The sequence below is a fragment of the Vigna angularis genome, chromosome 1 (assembly GCF_016808095.1).
Source record: "Vigna angularis cultivar LongXiaoDou No.4 chromosome 1, ASM1680809v1, whole genome shotgun sequence".
NCBI classification, from domain to species: Eukaryota; Viridiplantae; Streptophyta; class Magnoliopsida; order Fabales; family Fabaceae; genus Vigna; species Vigna angularis.
In genome coordinates, this window is record NC_068970.1 from 25,516,831 (window position 1) to 25,532,358 (window position 15,528).

Here is a 15,528-nt window from a genome sequence, read left to right on the forward strand (position 1 = left end):
CTTCAACGAAGGTGCCGACTCACTCATTAATTTAATATTGATCATGTACATGATGCGTATGGTCTCGTTTTATCCTTTACACACTTCAATGAAAATCATTTCTTTGAACAAATTTCATATGAAGTAGTTTAATAGCAAGTCATCATGCGACGATATTTCCAAACAACCTTATGTTTGCTAATAATTTGTTACCTTTTTCCATTTTTCATGTTGTCTTTCTTTCTGTTATTTCAGTAATTTTAAATTTTCAAACATTGCTTTTTCCACTTGTATAATCTGTGATATTTCAACCAATTTTTTTATTTAGTGTTAAACACTATAAATTTTACATTTGTTTCTCAATTACTGTCATTTTTTAATCATTCAAACTAAAATAAAAAGTTTCCTAAGAAATTATTCATAAAAAGATTAAGTGGCGCATACATCACGTTCAACGATGGCGACTGCACGTGTACTGTATTTGCAGGAATGAACGATTTTATATTACCTGAATCTTATTTTAGTTTGAGCTTTAACATAAATAATATTTAAATTTATAATTTCTATTTTTAAATAGTTAGTTCTATTTTGGACAAATATCTATCTTGGTTACTCATTTCATTTTTTTTCTCTAAAAATTTATAAGTATTACTTATTAACTATTTATATAATTAATAAAGTATCAATTAGTCATTACACAAAAAATTATCAATATTAATTGTGGAGTAAATTTAAATTAATATCTGTAATAGAAAAGTTTACAGTAAAATCTATTTTATAAATAAATATGAGGAATACATTTTTAAAATATTAATAAATGATTTTAGAATATTCATTTAAAATAAAAATATTTATTGAAAATATATACGGTATGAAATTGTAGAAACGATATTAATATTTAGTATAAATTAATACTACTTTTATATATAAGGGTACTTTCTGGAAACTGGTTATTAAAAACACTTTATAAAAGAAACAGCATCTAGAAGGCGTCTAGGAAAGCATCAAAGGCTATCCCACATTCCGTCAAAGGAATACTTTGATTGACATTTTATTAATTGCATAAACTGTGTCAATTTATTAGTAATTTATGATAGTAAAGAGTGAAAACTATTATTCCAATTATATAAAGAATTAAATATTATTTTTAGAAAAAAAATTAAGAAAAATTCATATACGATTTGTATGTTAAAATATTTGTTTACTATTTTTTTTTTAAAAAAAGTATAGCTTATTTAATGTAAGCCATAAATTAAAGTAATTATTATTATATAATACAAAATTAAGAGTGAGCTATACGATACCATATCCTATTTTATTTTATTTTAAAAAATACATACACATGCCTCTGTTTTTTACATTAAAAGTATAAATATAATGTTTTTAAAATTTAAGGAGGTATATTTATATATAAATTTAAGAGGAAATGTCTATAATTTAAGAAAACACGAGAGACTCTTAACGTAATTCTCTTCGAAATGATCCATTCCCGCAAGCAAACAGTCGCCATCGTTGATCGTTGAAACTGACGTGTATGCAATTTGACTTCTTTGATTTTGAAAGTTTTTCGAGACACAATATTGGACAAACACAAAAAGATGAAAGAATCATGACATACTATCTCTGAAGAAAATTGTTTATTCAGAAACAAAGAACCGCCAATGATATCAGCTTCACACTTGATGTGTTATGGTAACAAATGGTATGAGCTATGCATTGTGCTTATAAATAGAGACCACTCTCCTCTCCTAAATACTCACACCAAACATCTTCTCCTTCTATTCTCATATTATACAGTCTTCCATTCCGTTCAATCTCATTAAGAATTCATCCATCATGGCAGTTTTCACATTCGAGGACCAAACCACCTCTCCCGTGGCTCCTGCCACCCTTTACAAAGCTCTTGTAAAAGATGCCGACAACATCGTTCCAAAGGCTGTTGATTCCTTTAAGAGTGTTGAAATCGTTGAGGGCAACGGTGGCCCAGGAACCATCAAGAAGATCTCTTTCCTTGAGGGTAAGATACATCTTCACTCCTTTTTTACATATTTTCTCTATTTGCATTATACCATTATATATCTAACTGCCAATTGTGAATGAACGAATGAATGGACAGATGGGGAGACAAAGTTTGTGTTGCACAAAATAGAAGGAATAGATGAGAACAATTTGGGATACAGTTACAGCATTGTTGGAGGTGCTGCTTTGCCAGACACTGCAGAGAAGATCACGATTGACTCCAAACTTAGTGATGGTCCAAACGGAGGCTCAGTTGTAAAGCTGAGTATAAAATACCACAGCAAAGGAGATGCTCCACCCAATGAAGATGAACTCAAAGCTGGCAAGGCCAAGAGTGATGCTCTTTTCAAGGTCATCGAGGCTTACCTTTTGGCCAATGCTTGAATTATTATCAGCTGTCTTTGATTACATCCTTGTGTGTTTATCTTAAAACTTGGCTTCCAACTTAACGCACTGTTTACTTTCTTATTTTTGTTTTGTCCTATTGGGAAATATACTTCCAATATCTTTTGTATCTCACTTCATCAATAAATTATAATAAATCAAAGCAAATTTTAATTTTTTTTTGTTTACTGCCATTTTAATTCAATATGTTTTAGTACTTTAAAGTACGATAGTGCAAAATACGAGAAATATGTGTTTGATCCCTATCCAATCAACCGTAATCGTAGATCATAGTAGTTCAAATTTAAATCAGATTAAAAACTATTGAGTGAAAATTGTACACATTAAATTTCTTATTTAAATTTATACTATCTAAGTTCATATTTTGATTTTAGGTAAAGTTTTATAGTATTTGTATCATTTTATAAGATTTGTCGTAAGAGTGGCAATGAGAAGTTGATGGATTTTTAAAAAACTTATAAACAACTCTGTCCCGTTTTATATTTGGTGTGACTTTAATTTCAACATCTTTAATATGACTTTAAATAAAATATTGTTTGGAATAATCTTGAATAAGACATGATGAATTAGTCTTGACAAGACATATTTTTGTCGATCTTAGCAAACTTATATCTTCAAACTTTAGTTTTAACCAATACAATTCTTTATCTTTTAAAATTGATATAAGTCTAGACAAAAACAACGTAGAATAATTTGGGTCAATCTTGTAAGTCAAAGATGTAATAAATTCAAGTTAAATTAGGTTAGTAAACTTTCCACACTCAATTATTTTACTAAACCTTTAGATTGAGCAACAAAGTGATATTTTTAATTATAAAATAAATCTTAAAATTGTAAAGCCAATGTATAAGGTTTTATATACTTTTCTTGATGTAAATGTTTTTTCCAATAAGTTGAACAAAGTCACATCTCGATTTCTCAATTGATTAATTGCATTTATAACTAAACACTTATTTTTCTTTTTTGATTTAGTAGTATACTTATAACGGTTTAATTTTCTTAAATAAGTTTTTTTTTTCAATCGAGTTTTTTTTTTGAAAAATTAAAGCAATTAGATCATTATTTAATTCTGATAAATTTTTAAAACCTAAATTTATACTTAATTTTCTAACAAAAATAAAGTTAATTACGATATGATTATTAATTGATGTACTATATGACTTAATAAACTTTAGTCTCATTACGTTCTATGTTCAACTCACATAAAATCTAAATATATATTAGACTTTTGTCTCGAAGACTTGAATGTAAAAGGATTGTAACCATTAATTCAAGATAACAAATCTCGGTCATAGAACGACTATAAGAGGCTTAATTGTATACCAAGTACGAGACCCATTTAAAATAGAAATAGAAAACTCTATTTTAGTTTTTCATACTTCATAAGATCAACTAGTGTCCTAAATAAGTGTAACAATGTTGAAGATGAAATGCATGCATTATTTGTTGAAGGTTTTGTGTGTGATGGAGTTGATGATTCCCTTTTTGACCCTGAATTTATGAGAGGACAATGGGTGATTGGGTGATCGGAATGACGTGATGTGAAAGGGCATGGTTGATGTTGGGGGAAGAAGTAAAGTAAGAAGAATAATTAATGAAAAAATAGAAAAAAAGAGAATGAGGTACGTATGAATTGGTAAGAGTTTCACGTGCTGCTCTGAAAGGAAGTTTCAGCTTTGGGGTCATACACCTTCATCATTTCCCATCACTACCCACTCCTTTTAATCCTTCCATCGTAAAAATTAAAATTCAATCTATTTTTAACTTTCTTACTACTCACCTCTTTGGACTCTTTTTGGTTTCTAGTAGCCATTTATTCTATATTGGTCCCTTCTTCACTGATGTTTTCTTAGAACCTTTCTTTCACGTCAATGCATTACAAACATCAAAATATTAATTCTTACTCTTCCTAAACCTTGCCCCACTTCCATTTTTAAGTTTAAATTCGATAATTGAAGTTTAGGAAAGGGGTAATCCTATTACATTTAGTGGTCACTTTTATATTTTTCCAGGAAAACGAAAGTTTCACACCATTTTTTCGACAATTTTTTTACATGTATCAAAATTGTCCAATTTTAAATTTTTTTTTTATGTTAGACATGAAAGTTTGATATTTTACCGTGTGTTCACGTTTTGTTCCAAATTTTTTATTTCGAGTTTTCACGAAATTTAGGTTAGGAGTTTCGTTCCAAAACTTCCTTTTTAATCGTTGCTTCCGTTACTTGTTCCCTTCACTCAACATTGTTCCTTTGAGATACAACATTTCACCATCATTTATTTGAGACTCAACATTCACCATTGTTTTTTCTGCTGTTGTTTTTTCTTTGTTTTCTGTTTCATCGATATTCAGAATGAGTTAATTGTCTTTTACAAGTTTTTTAGGATCCCTTTCCATACATGAGTTGTGGATGAAAAAGATAGCTTCATCTGTTTTGATTTGAAGGTGGAAAGCCTAGCTTCCTCTATGTTGTTTTGTTTTGTTTCACTAGTACAGAAATTACATTTTGTAACAGGTAAAATGGACCTTTTATGCAACGTTATAATTTTGGCATAAGGTTCGCGTTTTCTATGACATAGCAAAAAAATCTGTCATATTAGGTCCAACTTACTATGATGTACTCTGGATTGACTATCATAGACGATTCAACTTTCTATGACGTATCTTTGATTACTTATCATAATATTTTTAAGTTACTATGATATACTTCTCTTTAACTGTTATAGTATACTCACCTTCTATGACATATTTCTCTTCATCTGTCATAATATATCCAGTGTTATATTACATACATTCGTTCACCTATCAAAAAGAATTGAAAAAGAAGAAGAATGAGATTGGGTGAGTTTTCCTCCAAACTATAAGTGAAGAGAAGAAGGTGGAAGAGAGCAACGTAGATGAACTCAGAAACAGAGAATTCGTGAAGAGGAGGATGTGTGAATCAGAAAGAGGAAATGCGAAAATGATCTGAAAGAAATTAGGGATTTAGAGTAAGAGAAATTAGGGATTTAGAGTTTCTATGATAGATGGTTTATAAACTGTCATAATGTTTTGAAGTTTATTATGAAAATGTCATCGCAAGCTAAAGGTGATGAATTAACCATCATAGAACAGGCGTACTATGACATGACTTTTTACACCTATCATAATACGTTTTGAACATGATTTCAATTTTGTTAGAGCGTCCACTTATTATGACAGGTCTTCCAAAGTATATAATAATAACCCTTATTTTTATTACGAAAATATCATTGATCAACTTATTATGATAAGTGGATTTCATGTATCATAGTAAGTCATTAAATAATCTCTTTTTTCCACTAGTATTTCGTTCTTTAGTCTTTGTTTAGGGGTTTTTCAATGAAGTTCAAGAAGACATCGAAAGCTAACATAAAAAACTAGCACTACAACATAACTAGATAAGAAAAACCAACTAAGTGAGTAACAACCTTCAAGGTTTTGTACAACCTTAACAAAACTCAATAAAACCAAGGTTCATGCAACAACTATAAGGTTATGTTCTCTCAATCACCACAAATATGAACAAAGTCACCACATCCCAACTCAAAATGCACTAATTTCATGGTTGTTCTCAAAGTGCACTAATTTCATGGTTGTTCTCCTTGAAAACATGAAAAAACAAACATTACAACATAATTAGGGATCAAAGAACAAATAAGTGTATAACAACCTTAAAGTTTTTGTACCTCCTTAACAAAATTCAATAAATTCTTAACCTAAGTTTCCGAAAACTTGAAATCGAAAATTTTAAACAAAACGCTAACACAACATTGAAAATGTGAAATATCAATTTTTCACGTCAGCAAAAAAATTTAAAATTAGACCAATCACATTTTAACACGTGATTGTGTAAAAGTATCGTTTTCCTATTTTTATTTACTGCATTGATTCACCGGTCAGATAGGTGGATAATATTCACTATATATCATCGGTGTTGGATAAAATTGTAACTATTTCTCTTCTAAGATTTAAATCTTCATAATTTTCTACTTTTTTTTATATAACACAATTTAAGAAGTCTTATACGGTCTTTTACATGTTTCTAGTGTAATTTTAGTGACTAAATTGAGTAGGAAGTGGAAGATGAATATATTCATATTCATCATAATACTGTTCAGACTTTGTATCCGTTTTCATCTTAAATTAGTAAAATATTTTAATTAATAAGATAATTTAATTAATTCATTTTTTTTCATCTTTATTTTTAAGATTTAAATTTAATTATTTATATTTTTTATTTTTTTATCTTTATCTAAATATTATTTTAAATTATTTTTAATATTTATACAGATTATAATTTCTTTCTTAATAGTTTACTTTTATTTCTTAAAATAATATTATTTAAAAAATAATATATATTTATTAGCAATATAAATTGTTTATACTGTTATATAAAATATTGTGAAAAGAATTATTTTATTTGTTATATTAAATTATAGTATAAATATTTTTATTGTTGAATATTTTCATATTTTTAGTATGTAAAATTTAACTGATATTATTTAATAAAAACTAGCATTAGTCATATATAAATATAAATTAGAATAAAGTTTTAAATAATTATATTTGTGAGAGAATAAATTAAAACATTTTTCTTAATAGTTCATTTCAAAATTTAAATTATATATTTGTAACAAAATATTTACACTTCTTAATATTATAAATTTTGTTTTATATTCTCTGAATTCATTTTTTACTATTTTTAACATAAAAATGTAGAGTTTACGACTTTAGTTAGACCAAAAGGTAAAAACTAACAAACTAATTGTTTTAAAATATACCACTAATGTACATATATATCATTAGTGAAGTCTAAAAATATATATATATTAAACGTATATGAATTAAATGAGTCTAGCAACACACTGGATAAATATAACAAAAAACATTATATGAGTCTAACTGTTAGATGTTAAGTTGTGTGTTTCTGTTAATTGGGCTTAGCCCATTTTGTATTTAGGGTTTAACTCTTATCTTACATTATAAATAAACTATCCTATGTGTATGCTAAACACATAAGAGAGATTTCTCCTAATCTTCTTCACTATATTCAACATGGTATCTAGAGCACAGGAATAGTTCCCGCCAACTCCACGGTCTCCGGTACCCATCACCGCCGTTGTCGCTGCAGTCGCCGTCGCCGCCGTCGCCGGAGTTCCAGAATCGACCGACGACCACACCATCGGAATCGTCTCGGCCGGGCGACCACCGTGGCACAAAGATTGCGACGAACGGACCACCCACGCGCCTCCACGCGCCGCCGAAACAGTCACCGTTGCCGCCGCTTCTCGCCGCGCGTGCCGGTGCGTTGTCGAAGAGTTCCGCCGCCGATCAGAACCGCTGTGATCGCCTCCTCGCCCTCTTTCTGGATCTGTGGTCGTTGCATCAATCGGAGCACTTTGGATTTTTTTTAGGGTTTCTCCCTCCCCATGTGATGATGTTGATCCAGCAGAGTTGTGGTTTGAAGGTAGTAGAATGATGAATGGAATCATAAGCAGAGTTGCATTTAGATCACGAGAGGCAGTGGCAGCGGAAAGAAGTGAGGTTTAACAGCAGTGGCAGAAGTGAATTTAGTGGCTGCAGTATAGTTAATGCAGTGGAAACAGATCTAGATGCAGAGATGGATGTAGAGATGGATGTAGAGCTCTATGGTGAGTGGATTATCTAACTCAGAAAGCCTTCACTGGAAGGAAGCTAGAAGGAGAAGGAAAGCTCAATAAGAGGTGACTTTTGGCAGAGTTCTGGTTGCTGGAAAAAATGCATCAGCATAGTAAAACTCCATGTATTCAAAAGTGAGATACAAGCTTTGCCCATGAGATTTTATAGATCAATCTCCCAGCTTGAGCAAGCCTTTTACACGTTTTAATTGTGAAATGTTATTACTAACCATGTGCTAAATGAGTAGCTTCCAGTAAGCGTGCTAAATGAATTTTAACATGTGGAGAAAACAATTACTAATGCTACCCCATAGAAGGATAAGCACACCCCTTCTTGTGTGGCAATGTCCACTTTACCCTTCTCCATGTTTTGGCAAATTGGTAGCATCTTCTTGTTCTCCAATTTTCCATCCAAAAATAGCAAAGAGGGTTTGACCTTTGGGAGAGTACTCATCTTGTATTTTCTTGATCATCCCTCTTGTGATAGGTCCAATGGTGCTAGGCCTTCTTGTATCATCCCCTCCCTCTTGACAGGGATTTGCCCTCAAATCCATAGGGTCTTCATTTTCACTTGCATAACCTGCAAAAGGTTTAAGGTCAGATACATTGAAGGTAGCATGAACACCGTATTCGGGAGGAAGATCAATTTGATAGGCATTGTTATTTATCCTCCTTATTACTCTAAAAGGTCCATCTCCTCTAGGATTGAGTTTGGATTTTCTTAGTTGAGGAAATCTTTCCTTTCTAAGATGAACCCAAACTAGATCACCTTCATTGAAGATTAACTCTTTCTTGCCCTTGTTGTGTTGCTTGGCATATTTCTCATTTTGTTGTTGAATTTGATTTTTAACCTTATGATGTAATTCTTTGATAAACTTGGATTTAGATACCCCATCTTGATGAACAAAATCAATAGCATTTGGAAGGGGTATTAAATCCATGGGTGTCAAAGGATTAAAACCATAAACAACTTCAAAAGGAGACAATTTAGTAGTTCCATGAACTACTCTATTGTATGCAAACTCAACATGAGGAAGATACTCATCCCAAGATTTATGATTGCCTTTTAGAACTACCCTTAGTAAAGTGGAAAGAGATCTATTGACTACTTCAGTTTGACCATCTGTTTGAGGATGGCAAGTAGTAGAAAAAGATAACTTAGTCCCTAATCTAGACCATAAGGTCCGCCAAAAGTGACTAAGAAATTTTGTATCTCTATCCGAAACTATTACCTTAGGTAACCCATGAAGTTTAACCACATCTCTGAAGAATAACTTTGCAATGTTGCTTGCATCATCTACTTTGTGGCAAGGTATAAAATGAGCCGTTTTGCTAAATCTATCTACCACCACAAAGATAGAATCAAAACCCCTTGAAGTTTTGGGAAGACCTAACACAAAATCCATACTTATCTCTTCCCAAGGGGTGGAAGCAACATTCAAAGGAGTATACAGTCCATGAGGCATTACTTTAGATTTAGCTTCTAAACAAGTTATACACTTAAAGCAATGCCTTTGAACATCCCTTCTCATGTGAGGCCAAAAGAATTTTTCTTTCAACATGCCAAGGGTCTTTTCTACCCCAAAATGTCCCATTAATCCTCCCTCATGTGTCTCTTGAACAAGGAGTTTTCTATGTGAACCTTGGGGAATGCAAATTTTTCCTTCTTTAAAAAGATACCCCTCTTTCACATAGAATCCTCCTTGAGGCTTATTGAGACATTCCTCATAGATATGAGCAAAATCAAGATCTTGTGAATATAATTCAAGAATGTTATTAAATCCAAGAATTTGAGCTCCCAATGTGGCTAATAGATTAATTTTTCTTGACAAAGCATCAGCCACCACATTGGATTTTCCTTTCTTGTATTTAATAACATAGGTGAATTGTTCAATGAATTCCAACCACTTAGCATGCCTCTTTTGTAACTTGTGTTGACTCTTCAAATACTTAAGTGATTCATGATCATTATGAATGATAAACTCCTTGGCAACAAGGTAATGTTCCCAAGTTTGAAGAGCCCTCACAAGTGCATAGAGTTCTTTGTCATAGGTGGGATAATTACAAGAGGCACCATGAAGTTTTTCACTAAAGTATGCAATTGGGTGTCCTTCTTGTAATAATACTGCACCTATGCCAAATCCTGAAGCATCACATTCTAGCTCAAAAGTTTTGGAAAAATTTGGCAAAGCTAGAATGGGTGCTTGTGTGAGCTTCTCTTTGAGTAGCTCAAAAGCTTTTTGTTGTTTATCCCCCCAATGGAATGTAACATCTTTTTTCACCAACTCATTGAGGGGTGAAGCAAGACTAGAGAAGTTAGGAACAAATCTTCTGTAAAAACTTGCCAACCCATGGAAGCTCCTTACTTCTCCTACATTCTTTGGAGGAGGCCAATCTTGGATGGCCTTTATTTTTTCTGGGTCCACATGAACCCCATTTTTGGTGACCACAAATCCAAGAAATATGACACTATCAACACAAAAGGTACACTTGTCAAAGTTTGCAAACAATTTGTGTGTTCTAAGAATTGTTAAAACAATTCTCAAATGTTTTTCATGAGTTTGCAAATTTTGACTATATACCAAGATGTCATCAAAGTAAACAACTACAAACTTCCCAATGCAATCCCTAAGGACATGATTCATAAGTCTCATGAATGTGCTTGGAGCATTTGTAAGACCAAAAGGCATAACTAGCCATTCATATAATCCAAACTTGGTTTTAAAGGCAGTTTTCCATTCATCACCTTCCTTAATTCTTATTTGGTGATAGCCACTTTTTAAATCTACCTTTGAAAATATTTGTGCTCCATGCAATTCATCCAACATATCATCAAGCCTAGGAATGGGATGTCTATACTTGATTGTGATGTTGTTGATAGCTCTACAATCACAACACATGCGCCACTTCCCATCTTTTTTTGGAACAAGCAACACTGGTACATCACATGGACTTAGACTCTTTTGAACTAAGCCTTTATCTAGCAACTCTTGGACTTGTGTCTCAATCTCCTTAGTTTCTTGGGGGTTTGTCCTATAGGCTGGCCTATTAGGAAGAACTGCCCCTGGAATGAAATCAATTTGATGTTCAATTCCTCTTATGGGTGGAAGCCCTTTAGGAATTTCTTGTGGGAATAAATCATCAAATTCTTTCAAAAGTTTTTGAATGGATGGAGAAGGAGTTGAAATCTTTGAATCACTAGATGTGCATGTAAGTGTCCCTTGACAAAGAAGAAGATATGAAGGTTGCTCAACTTGAAGTGTATTTATTAAAGTCTTTTTGTTTAAAAGGACTTCATGTTGAGTGACCTTAGGTGGCACACTTGTTTCTATACCCTCCTTTCTTTTTGACTTTTTCTTTTGAGCATGTTCTTGCTTTCTTAAAGACTTCATTTGTGCTTGATCCTTAGCCACTTGGGTAGGAGTCAAAGGATGAAGCACAAACTTCTTGTCCTTTTGATGGATAGTGATGGTATTGGTTAGACCATGATGGATAGTTTGATGATCAAATTGCCATGGTCTCCCCAATAACATATGACATGCTTCCATGGGAACTATATCACATAAAACTTCATCTTTGAAGTTCCCAATGGAAAATGCCAACTTCACTTGATTCTTGACTATTATATCCCCATCTTCATTTAGCCAATGAAGTTTATAAGGTTTTGGATGGGGTATAATATCAAGTTTCAACTTCTCAACCAACCTTGTGCTACAACAATTGCAACAAGACCCACTATCAACAATGAGAGAACAATGATTTTCTTGAATTTTACATCTTGTGTGAAAGATGTTCTCTCTTTGTGATATGTGTTCAAGACTTGGTTGGTTGCTAAGTATCCTTCTCACCATGAGAAGTTGCCCATCATCAGCATATATTTCCTCTTCCCTCTCTTCTTCCTCACTCTCACTTGTACTAGTTGGGGTGTCACTTTCACTACTATAAATGTCCTTGCCTTTCAAAATAATGTTTCTTTTTGTAGGACATTGAATAGCTACATGACCCCTTCCTAGACATTTGAAGCATTTGATTTCACTTGTTCTTGTGTGTGAGGGTGTCTCTTTCTTGGGTCTCTCTTCTATTTTGGCTAGAGGTTTAAATGGCTCTTTTTCTTTAAAAATTTTCTTTTCAAAAGTAGGTTGAACTTGAATTCTTTTAGAAGAAGATTTTCTCAAGTTTTGTTGTTCTACCTTTATACACATTTGAACAAGATCATTCAAATCTCTATAAGGTAGAAGTTCAACCTTATCTCTTATGTCAAAATTGAGCCCACTTAAAAATCTAGCTAAAGTAATTTCTGGACCCTCCACTATGCCTGCCCTCATCATATACAACTCCATCTTTTGTCTATATTCCTCAAATGTCATAGACCTTTGTTGTAACCTTTGGAGTTTATCCATGAGTTCCCTATTGTAGTAGGAGGGAATGTGTCTCCTCCTAAGGGCAGACTTGAGATCATTCCAATAGTGGATGGGAGGGGCTTGATGTCTAAGCCTCTCTTTGACTAAAGCAGTCCACCAGTACATTGCATACCCTTGAAAGCTTAGGGTAGCTAGAGATACCTTCCTCTCTTCACTCACTTAGTGGCATTCAAACAATTGTTCTACCTTCATCTCCCAATCAAGATAAGCCTCTACATTGTCCTTCCCATGGAAGTGAGGCAACACAATATTGACTTCTTTAGGGGGTGGAGGTGCATGTGAATTTCTCCTATGCCTTCTAGAAGTAGAAGACTGATGAGGGTAATAATCACCCAGACTCATAGACATCCCTCCCTCTTGAGAGTTTTCACTCTGACTTCCCCTAGACTTACTTTTCCTTATCATTCTCAACTCATCTTGAATAACAGCATTTTGAAGCTCTCTATTGACTTTCTCTTCATTCATTTCTCTTCTCATTTCTTTGAATTCATTAACTAAAGTTTGAAGAGAAAAATGTTCTTTTTCACTATCACTAATCCTAGGAGAATGCCTTCTAGACATTATGATGGATTTAAATGTTGTTCTTGAAGTAAAGACTAGAGATTTTCACTTGAAGCAATATTCCAGGTAAGGGAGGTGATTCACTAGGAATGCTTAAGTACCAAGCCTTTTCCTTGCCAAATATGCTTCTTGCTACTTACTAGAGTCCTTAGATCAAAATCACTCTTAAATCCACTTAAGTCTTAAAGACAACAAAGAAAACACAAAGTAAAGAAAAGGCACAACCTAACTCTAAATTCGGACCCCTAAGAGAGCTTCCTATTCGCACAAGATATAGGCTATCTAGTCGAGAATGGAACAAGCAATTAAAGTGAGGTCTCCTAGGTGAGGCTTAGACTTTGGATCTAAGACACACTCACCGTCTACCAATTTTAAAGTGATGAGACTTTTAGTCAAGTTAGCAAATGAGAGAAGAACACTTATGAGCTCTTCCACTTCACTTGCTTGAAATGGCCAACTTACAGAATTGAAAAAAAGAAAGTAAACACCAAAAATACAAGGGCAACACAAAATTTGGTAAAACAAGGATGTGGTTTGAATGTGGCAGCTTTGGTTGCTCTCAAACAAGTAATGAATCAGCTTGGATTCATGCAATTCTCTCAGCTGCAAGTGAATTATGCTGCTGTTGCAGCAACCAGTTTGATGCAGACCAGTGAAGAATTTGGTTCTGCTGCACCAAAAATTTCAGCCTCAATGTTGATCTTTCCTTGCTCCAATCCACTCCCTAAGATGCTACCAGTGTTGTAGGACCACCTGAGATGATTCTGCACCCAGCAAAGAGCTCATACAGACCACCAATGATCAATTGTTAAGCCAAAAAAATCAACATTGCTGCTGCCAAAAACTGTTAAACCAGAATGCACAACTGTAGTTTTATCAAACAGCTTATGTGCAGGATTTTCAAACAACTTAAATCAATCAATTAATTGGTTTCCAATGACTGATGGCACTCAAAATGAACTTAGGAAAGGCTCTAGAGTAGATTTGAAAAGCAAGAAACAAAGATAAGTTGCAGCTTTGATCAATTTCGAAATCAAATGTAAAACTAGGCAAAGTGTTTGATAAAATGCCTAGAAGAAAGCTGGAAAAAAAATTGTGCATCAGATTTTAAATTTTGCTTGGCACTGGTTCACACAGCTTTTTACAATGCAGTTGGTAAGATTTGAATTGTGCACTTCTTTTAATTCAATTGAACCAAGCTTTTGCTACCAATCTAACACTGAATATGATGCATTAATCATACCAAACTCTGAATTTCGAAATCTGCAACTTATATCAGAAAAAGTGTTGAAAATTTGGTGGTTTGAATGGCAATTTTACACAAACACGTTTGCACACTTAATTTTATGATTTGAGCAACTTTGTTTAACCAAATGTGACTTGTTCAAACTGCCAGCAGAGGCTAAAAACTTGGAATTCTGATTTTCACTACTTCAGTTGCTATTTAACACCAAAATTAAACCAAATCACCAACCAAACTTCAGCAGAGGATTCAAACGAAATTGTAAGCAACTTTTATGACTCCAATACAGCAAATTAAACTTGAAAAAGACTCTAGAAATTCATTAAGAGATGTCCAGAAGTGAGTTCTAATCTGGACAGATTCAAAAACAGGAAAAAAGACTCAATCAAAGTGTATGCAGCTCGGTTCAACTGCTCTAGCAATGAATTCTGGATTCTGCTGACTGATGCAACCAGTTTTTATTGTCTTAGACAATACAATGTTCATATTGTATGCACACAACGCAGTCCAAGAATTCAAACACAACCAGAAAGCAAATTTTCACACGGTGTAGTTCAGAAAATACATTTTAAATCAGATTCAAACCAGATTTAAATTCTGCATTAACGGGAACTGCACTGTGATGGAATTCAAGATGCACAAGCTCATTCATCATTGCTCATCTCATGTGCTTCTATTGAAAATCCAATCAACACAGCAGATTTATCCCAAACCAGTTTCAACTCAGAAATTTGACAAAATAAACCACAACACAGTACTAGACATGACAGAATTGGATTTCCAAACTAAAAGACTCAAAGCAATGGAATGAACCGATTAAAATGATTAACAATAAAGCAATTAAAAGCTGGAACAACGAAATCCAACATTGGAATCTACTGGAATTAAAATTTCAATGAAACAGTGTGCACAGAATGAATACACGAAGGGAATGTTGATGACAGTATATATGGAATGGAAAGAACACTTAGCTGGAGCGTGATGCAGAACCTAGGCTCTGATACCACTTGATGATGTTGATCCAGTAGAGTTGTGGTTTGAAGGTAGTAGAATGATGAATGGAATCATAAGCAGAGTTGCATTTAGATCACGAGAGGCAGTGGCAGCGGAAAGAAGTGAGGTTTAACAGCAGTGGCAGAAGTGAATTTAGTGGCTGCAGTATAGTTAATGCAGTGGAAACAGATCTGGATGCAGAGATGGATGTAGAGATGGATGTAGAGCTCT

General features: G+C 33.3%; 1 protein-coding gene across 1 annotated transcript; it reads left to right on the forward strand.

The window, feature by feature from the left end:
- The first annotated feature begins 1,694 nt into the window (after positions 1-1,694).
- Positions 1,695-2,559, forward strand: LOC108336883 (pathogenesis-related protein 2). Its single transcript, XM_017573328.2, has 2 exons — positions 1,695-1,996; positions 2,096-2,559. The coding sequence occupies exons 1-2, from the start codon at positions 1,816-1,818 to the stop codon at positions 2,380-2,382; spliced, it is 468 nt and encodes a 155-aa protein (XP_017428817.1). The 5' UTR covers positions 1,695-1,815; the 3' UTR covers positions 2,383-2,559.
- Positions 2,560-15,528: the final 12,969 nt, after the last annotated feature.

Coding starts and splice junctions, on each gene's coding strand:
- LOC108336883 (XM_017573328.2), top strand. CDS start 1,816: ATGGCAGTTTTCACATTCGAGGACCAAACCACCTCTCCCGTGGCTCCT. Junction 1,997..2,095: donor GAAGATCTCTTTCCTTGAGG/GTAAGATACATC, acceptor ATGAATGGACAG/ATGGGGAGACAAAGTTTGTG.